The 8,706-nt window shown below is 42.5% G+C and overlaps 1 protein-coding gene across 1 annotated transcript in view; it reads left to right on the forward strand.

Moving 5' to 3' along the window:
• The window catches only part of LOC123768036 (switch-associated protein 70), a 114,809-nt gene that overhangs the window by 94,327 nt on the left and 11,776 nt on the right, over window positions 1-8,706 (forward strand). The window contains exon 8 of the mRNA XM_069306516.1: window positions 973-1,124. Coding sequence (XP_069162617.1) covers window positions 973-1,124 — 152 coding nt within the window. The remainder of the gene's footprint in view (window positions 1-972; window positions 1,125-8,706) is intronic.

Below are 8,706 nucleotides of genomic sequence, written 5' to 3' on the forward strand. Positions count from 1 at the left end.
GATTTAATGATAGAGGTACAGTAGTACATTCAATAACTAAAGCCACTATTACGCATAGCGTTTTGGGCAAGGTGAGGTGGGAAAAAAAAAACTTAGACTAAAACTTAATTTATACTTTAAGCTCAATTACTATTGTGTTGAAAGAAAAAAAATAATAAAAGATAAAAAAAAAGGGGAACATGGTAGAAAATAGCCAATATACAAGTTGGTCAACAAACAGCATTTTTTTTTTTTTAAATAATAAGACATGGGTTGACATTTAGAAGTAAGGTAGGTTACATGGAGTTAATTAGGTAGTACTGTACTTAGTTTTCATCTTAAACTGGTTGAGAGAGGTACAACCTTTGATCTTAATGGGTAGGTCATTCCACATTCTGGGTCCCTTGATTTGTAGAGCATTCCGAGTTTGATTAAGTCGTACTCTTGGAATATCAAATAGGTATTTGTTTCTGGTGTGGTGTCCATGAGTTCTGTTACAACCTTCTAGGAAGCGTTGAAGGTCAGGACTGACATTACAATTCAGAGTTTTAAATATATAGAGTACACAAGAGAGGATGTGCAGTGACTTAATATCTAACATATTCAGAGATTTGAGTAGGGGTACCGAGTGATGTCTGGGGCTAGAGTTGGATATTGTTCTAATAGCAGCTTTGTGTTGGGTAATCAGAGGACATAAATGGTTTTGGGTAGTAGAACCCCAAGCACAAATACCATAGTTGAGATATGGATAGATGAGAGAGTAATAGAGAGTCACCAGGGCAGGGCGAGGAGCATAATATCTTATCTTAGAAAGAATGCCAACAGTTTTAGAAACTTTTTTTGCTATATTTAGAATGTGTCCCTGGAAATTCAGCTTGTTATCAATGAGGACACCAAGGAATTTACCATCAACTTTACTATTGATTTGTATACAGTATTGTTTATCTGAATAAACCATGAAATCTGATAAACCATTCTAAAATATATTTTCAGGAACCTTCAAGCAAGAGTGTTAAGTGAGGAGTGGGAACGGAGAGAGGAACTGGAGCGACTTCAAGCAGACCAGAGACGGATGCTGGAGGAAGAGACGAAGAAACGACAAGCCTTTGAGCTCCAGCAAGAAGAGAAAGACAGTCAACTTAGAGGTAAAGAATGAAATCATGTAATATTAATCCAATGTTAATATTTGAATGTTTAAAATAATATGAACTGTGTATCTTTGAATTCTTTTGCATAGGGAGAAGAATTGGAGAAATGGCTTGGTGGAATGAGGAAGTAGACCATCAATTGATTAAAAAAAATGAATTTTATGAACGCAAAGTTAACAAGAAAATGAACTGACTGCTGCTGCAAACCAAGTGAACGAGACTATTAGCACATCTGTGTTCAACCACCTGGTTCCAATAATGTTTCACACACATTTGTATCTCCCAATAGTTCATTTATATGTCTTATGAAGTTCCAGGCTGTTTTTTAAATTTTAACACTGTTGTTTCTATATACAGTATTTTCCAGCACTGAATATACTGTTTAAATATGTATTTTCTTCTGGACACCAGTTATTGGTGGGCTGGACTTCCTCCAGTTCATCAGGAACAGACAAGCAGACCAACTTTGGGCCCACACCAGCCAGTCGTCGAGGTAGGCCAGAACCTGAACCCCCTAGCAGATTCAGATGTGTCACCATGGCCTGGAAAAGACGTTTGAATACGCGAGGTACCAGAATCAAGCCAAAAGGAAGGCAATGAAAGTAATAAGCCTGATGCTCCACCATGAAATCTCTCAGTAGTTTGGGCCAACCAGCTAGCAGTACATTGCCTGGGCTTCCCTTAGCAGGCACCCCTAAGGGCCTTGGAAAACCCTGTTGGGGCTCATTAGTCCAATGGATGCGTCTTCTGGGTCCCATCTCACCTTCTGCGAGTTTGAAGGTTGCTCTATCCCCCTTGTCTCAGGGTGTATTTCACCAGTTTACTGCCTGTTGGGTCAGTGACATCTTCGATCCGTAGTCCTGCAAGTAATGTTCCTTGCTGGTTCTCCAATTCACCCAGTCCACTGATACTGATCATAGGGTGCAGCGGCATCAGAGTTGCATGCGAGGTTTAGTTGGCTGCAACTCGTTAGGTTGGTTGCCTTTCTGGAAGCCCGACAGCTGCCCTACTTTGGTTATAGGGACCAGGATTTGGGGGCGTTAGTTGCTTCGACTCTGGTTTTGTCCGTGCCTAGGCTGCTCTGGCATCGGCTGCATTGTTGAAATTGTATGCGCTGATTCTGAAGGAGGCGGTGTCTCTGTTCTTTGCTTCCCACCTCACTTGCCAGCAGGTTGTGCTCGCTCATTCTATGGAATCTGCATAGGCCTCTGGCTCTTTGATTTTTGTTGCTGTTTGTGGATTCTGCGGTTATGCAGTATCTGTAAGAGGGTTCTACAAGCTGTCGCCCTATATCTGACTTGTTGGTTCTCCGGAGGGGCCATGATGGTCATTCCCGGAGAGGTCATGCCAGGGGTTCGGGGTTCCTCCGGTTGTGGTGGACTATTGGTGCCAGCTTCAAAGCTTGCACTTCCTCAGGACCTGATGGCATCTGGTCAGGGCGATGATCGATCATTCAGGTTTGCATAAGGAGTGTCAGCCCTTTCGCAGTTCATTCTGTTGACAGGGCAGTGGATGGGAGGTTCACTCTGTTTGCTCACGCTTGGTCCCACGATTTGTGGGCATTTCGGGTCATTTTCTTCAGCCTGAGGTGGCGTTGGGTGGTCCCTCCTCCTTCAGGGGGTTCGGGGTTCATGAGGCAGGCCTCTTCTTCTGCACTCAGTCAGGTAATCTTAGAGTTGGTTCAGTTGGGCGTGGTCGAATCGACCCAGTCCCTCAGGTGGATAACCCACCTGTTTTCAGTTCCGAAACAGAACTGTGCGGATCTAAGGTTTATTCTGGACTTGTCCCATCTGAACTCCTGTGTTTTTTGCCCTTCCTTTCAGATGACCACTCTGTCTCAGGTTCGGCTTCTTTTGGAGCCAGATGATTGGATGGTGTCTCTGGACCTTCAAGACGCATATTGGCACGTCTCGATTCATTGGGGGGTTCAGGGACTGGCTCTGTTTTGTCGTGGGGGCATCAAGCTTAACGCTTTCATAGCCTTCCATTCGACTTGAATCTGGCACCTCGCGTTTTCACATGCCTTACCTGGATCGTGGTGACTCACTTGCATCTGTTAGGGGTTCGGGTTCTGGTTTACCTCGGCGACTGGCTGGTGTGGGCTCCCAGCCAGTCCACGTGTCTGCTCGCCAGGGGTTTGGTTCTTTCCCAGATCACCAGGTTTGGGTTCTTGGTGAACTGGCGGAAGTCCCATCTGGTTCCCTCTCAGGTTCGGACTTGGCTGGGTCTTGTGAGGGACTCTTGGATCGCTTCCTTGTCTCTCCTTCCAGCATCGTTGCTGTGGCTGCGGTCCCACCTTCAGCTGTTTCTGGGGGGCTCCCGTGTCACTTGTTTATTGCTCAAGCAGCTGTGCGGAAATCTGAACTTTGCGTGCTGGTTTACCCACCGGGTCGGGTCTGGGTTCAGCGGCTGTTCTGGTTCCTTCGAGAATGTCCCTTCGGTCTCGTGATCGTTGTGCTTGGCCTCCGGGGGCCTTGCGTCGCTTGCTGCGTTGCCAGGTCCCTCTTTGGGTTTTTGGGGATTCAGTGCCATGGCGCCTACCTGAGTTCTTGCCCGATGTGTACACGGATGCGTTATCTCTTGGCTGGGGTTTTGTGACCAGTGCTCACCAGGCCAGCCAAGGGTGGTGGGGTCCATCCTTCTGTCAAGCTCACATCATGGTGTGGGAGTTCACTGCAGTGTGGCTGTTGTAAGAGAGAGACTCATGGGAAAGGAGAAATAAGTGTTAAATGTTGAAAATCCTGCCTGTACAATAGGCAGTTCTGCACATATGCAGAGCATTATCTTAACAGGAAAGTATCATCTCCAGAATAGGATAACAACAAAGGAAATAATGTTTAACTTAAAACATTCAGAGTGGAAAAATATATAGAAACAACTGTGTTAAATGTAGAAAAACAGCCCGGAACATTATAAGACATAAATAAACTATTGGGAAATGTGACTGAAACACTTGTGTATGAACATTATTGGAACCGGGCGGTTAGAGAGAGAGATGTGGGAGCTCTCTTGGTTACTTGGTGTGAAGCAGAGTCAGGGGAAAGACCTTTGTCAAGTGTGTGACTTGTGATGGTCTCCTACAATAACGATAAGTGTAGTGTATCCTTCTTCCTATAGTGGTGATTTCCATTTTTGTATGAGTTGTTGTATAACTCATAGGATAGGAAGTTGCATAAATAAGGATTTCTAGAACCCATTGTGTAGGTGGTGTTTTGTGTTATTAATTCATTTACTGAGCTCTCTTTGTTCCAAGCGGACTTATCCACATCTACTTTGTCCATCCCCTTTTGTGTATTGTGGTCAGTACAGTGTATTGATAAAACCACATGCCCTTTTGTAGTCACCTAAGAGGAATGACGTAGTGTGATGATCTAAGTCCTTGTTTGTGATGACTTAACCTGTTGTTAACCCTATCCATTTGTCAATTGACCCCTAAGGCTTGTGTTTGCTTGAAGGAACCCCCCCCCCCCCTTTTGTTTGTAACAATACTGTGTTTGATCCAAGTAAAAGCTCTATCTAGTCAGTGTAAAATAATTTTGTGTTGCTAAATAAAAACCCTTTGTAAAATTGTACCCCCCAAGGTTCATTTCTTTACCCATGAAGAATAGAGTTGTTGATTGTTGCTGCTGTATATATACATATATCCTCCCAATACTTAACAGAGAGCAAGAGCAAGTGTTGTTAGCAATACTCCGTTAGCGAGAGTACAGCTTTCAATCTTTTACCTCACACTGTCACTTCAGAGGGTTCGTGTCGCTCGCAGATTGATGATCCGGCTCCATTTGGACTGCGCCCTGGTGGTTCGTTGCCTGAACTGCGGGGGTTCGATGCGGTCCTTGGCTCTTTGGGCCTGGTCACTTCGGGTGATTCGTCTGCTGAATTCTCGTGGGGTTTGGCTCTCCTGGTAGTTCACATTAAGGGGTGTCCAACGTCCTAGGGGACGGCCTGTCCCAGTTCATTCCCCTTTCCACAGAATGGATGGTTGATACCGACTCGTTGAATTGGCTCTGCCAGACGTACGGGCGCCCGGAGGTGGACCTCTTTGCTTCGGCATGGTCAAGGCGTCTCCTAGTATATGTGGTGCCCTTCCCTGACTGCCAGGTCTTCGGGGTCGATGCCTTTAGGCAGGACTGGTCGAGGTGGGATTATTTATACCTCTTCCTGCCAGTTCAGCTGTTGCTTCAGGTTCTGGCTCGTTTGGAGACTTATCAAGGGAGAGTATTCCTGTTTGCTTCTTGGTGGCTGACCCAGCCTTGCTTTCTGGCGCTGCTTGTTCACTTAACAAGATTGTTCACTGAAATATAGTGAATGATTCTTTCCCTGAGAATTCTCTCCGTGAGTTTGCAGATGTATGAAGCCAAGCTGATCGGCCAAATACTGTACAGTGATATTTGTGTACTGTATTTCCTTTGAGGAGGACTATCCCTTGGTCCAGAGATTTTGTGAAAAGTAATTTCAGCAGTAGGCATAGTTCTTCTGCCTGTTCCTTTTTAACTCTGGCTTAAATTCCATCCACACATGGGGCTTTTGAGAATTTTAATTTGTCAATGTTCTTCCTGATTATGTCACATGTTATGGTTATATCCCAAAATTCATTCTCCTCACCACCTGTATATATTTGTGTGGGTGATGGGATGTCATCTAACCTTTCTAATGTGAACAATGATGTAAAATATTAATTTGAGTGTTTGCTGCCCTCTTGTCGTCCATTGTAACTTGGTTAGTCCAGTCTGTTAAGGGTCCTACCAAGTACTTTGTTTTGGTTCTACTTCTTATATAAGCATAGAATGAATTTGGATTTTCCTTTATGTTTTGGGAAGCTTTTCTTTCATTGTTTCTTTTGGCTGATCTGATATTCTGGGTGGCCGAGTATAGTGCTCTTTTGTATGTCTCATAATCATTGATATTCATCATGGATTTATACGTTCTCTAGAGATTCCACTTGCTTATCAGTGCTCGTTTTATGACCTGTGTCATTCATCTTGTTCTCTTTCTTTTCTTTCTCCTTTTCGCATATATTTTTGAACGAGTTTCGTGATGACCCTCTTGAAATTTTGCCATGATTCTTCCAAGCCATGTTTTCCTATCAGCTCCCTCCAAGAGATGTTTTGCAGTTCCTCTCTCATTCATTCCTTGATAGTCTCCTCGATGGTAATCTAGAAATTCATTATCATTTACCTCTATGCTTGTTTCTATATTCATATTCATATTTCTATATATATATATATATATATATTAGTATATTTTGGTAGCAGTCTTTCCTGTAGACATATATTATTAAATATGACCGAAAAAGTAAGATTAATAATTCTAACACGAATTTTCTCAATCTTTCGTACATTACGCTTCACTGTTGGAGGTAAATCAAAAATCACTTCTCCAAAATTCATTTTTTATTTCTAGTCTGACGCGACACGGGCGCGTTTCGTAAAACTTATTACATTTTCAAAGACTTCACAAATACACAACTGATTAGAACTTGCGTTTCTCTGATTTTATATCTACATTTGAGTGAGGTGGGAAGGGTGATGTGGCATTAACACAAGACAGAACAATAGGGGATATTAATAGGGTATTAAAAGTATCAACACAAGACAGAACAGAAACAATGGGTATTGAATAGAAGTGTTTGTAGAAAGCCTATTGGTCCATATTTCTTGATGCTTCTATATTGGAGCGGAGTCTTGAGGTGGGTAGAATATAGTTGTGCAATAATTGGCTGTTGATTGCTGGTGTTGACTTCTTGATGTGTAGTGCCTCGCAAACGTCAAGCCGCCTGCTATCGCTGTATCTATCGATGATTTCTGTGTTGTTTACTAGGATTTCTCTGGCGATGGTTTGGTTATGGGAAGAGATTATATGTTCCTTAATGGAGCCCTGTTGCTTATGCATCGTTAAACGCCTAGAAAGAGATGTTGTCTTGCCTATATACTGGGTTTTTTGGAGCTTACAGTCCCCAAGTGGGCATTTGAAGGCATAGACGACGTTAGTCTCTTTTAAAGCGTTCTGTTTTGTGTCTGGAGAGTTTCTCATGAGTAGGCTGGCCGTTTTTCTGGTTTTATAGTAAATCGTCAGTTGTATCCTCTGATTTTTGTCTGTAGGGATAACGTTTCTATTAACAATATCTTTCAGGACCCTTTCCTCCGTTTTATGAGCTGTGGAAAAGAAGTTCCTGTAAAATAGTCTAATAGGGGGTATAGGTGTTGTGTTAGTTGTCTCTTCGGAGGTTGCATGGCTTTTCACTTTCCTTCTTATGATGTCTTCGATGAAACCATTGGAGAAGCCGTTATTGACTAGGACCTGCCTTACCCTACAGAGTTCTTCGTCGACTTGCTTCCATTCTGAGCTGTGGCTGAGAGCACGGTCAACGTATGCGTTAACAACACTCCTCTTGTACCTGTCAGGGCAGTCGCTGTTGGCATTTAGGCACATTCCTATGTTTGCACATTCCTATGTCTGTAGGGTAAGGCAGGTCCTAGTCAATAACGGCTTCTCCAATGGTTTCATCGAAGACATCATAAGAAGGAAAGTGAAAAGCCATGCAACCTCCGAAGAGACAACTAACACAACACCTATACCCCCTATTAGACTATTTTACAGGAACTTCTTTTCCACAGCTCATAAAACGGAGGAAAGGGTCCTGAAAGATATTGTTAATAGAAACGTTATCCCTACAGACAAAAATCAGAGGATACAACTGACGATTTACTATAAAACCAGAAAAACGGCCAGCCTACTCATGAGAAACTCTCCAGACACAAAACAGAACGCTTTAAAAGAGACTAACGTCGTCTATGCCTTCAAATGCCCACTTGGGGACTGTAAGCTCCAAAAAACCCAGTATATAGGCAAGACAACATCTCTTTCTAGGCGTTTAACGATGCATAAGCAACAGGGCTCCATTAAGGAACATATAATCTCTTCCCATAACCAAACCATCGCCAGAGAAATCCTAGTAAACAACACAGAAATCATCGATAGATACAGCGATAGCAGGCGGCTTGACGTTTGCGAGGCACTACACATCAAGAAGTCAACACCAGCAATCAACAGCCAATTATTGCACAACTATATTCTACCCACCTCAAGACTCCGCTCCAATATAGAAGCATCAAGAAATATGGACCAATAGGCTTTCTACAAACACTTCTATTCAATACCCATTGTTTCTGTTCTGTCTTGTGTTGATACTTTTAATACCCTATTAATATCCCCTATTGTTCTGTCTTGTGTTAATGCCACATCACCCTTCCCACCTCACTCAAATGTAGATATAAAATCAGAGAAACGCAAGTTCTAATCAGTTGTGTATTTGTGAAGTCTTTGAAAATGTAATAAGTTTTACGAAACGCGCCCGTGTCGCGTCAGACTAGAAATAAAAAATGAATTTTGGAGAAGTGATTTTTGATTTACCTCCAACAGTGAAGCGTAATGTACGAAAGATTGAGAAAATTCGTGTTAGAATTATTAATCTTACTTTTTCGGTCATATTTAATAATATATATATATATATATATATATATATATATATATATATATATATATATATATTGAAGGAATCAACTTTAGCTAAATTCAA

This window comes from Procambarus clarkii, chromosome 58 (genome assembly GCF_040958095.1).
Source record: "Procambarus clarkii isolate CNS0578487 chromosome 58, FALCON_Pclarkii_2.0, whole genome shotgun sequence".
Classification (NCBI taxonomy): Eukaryota; Metazoa; Arthropoda; class Malacostraca; order Decapoda; family Cambaridae; genus Procambarus; species Procambarus clarkii.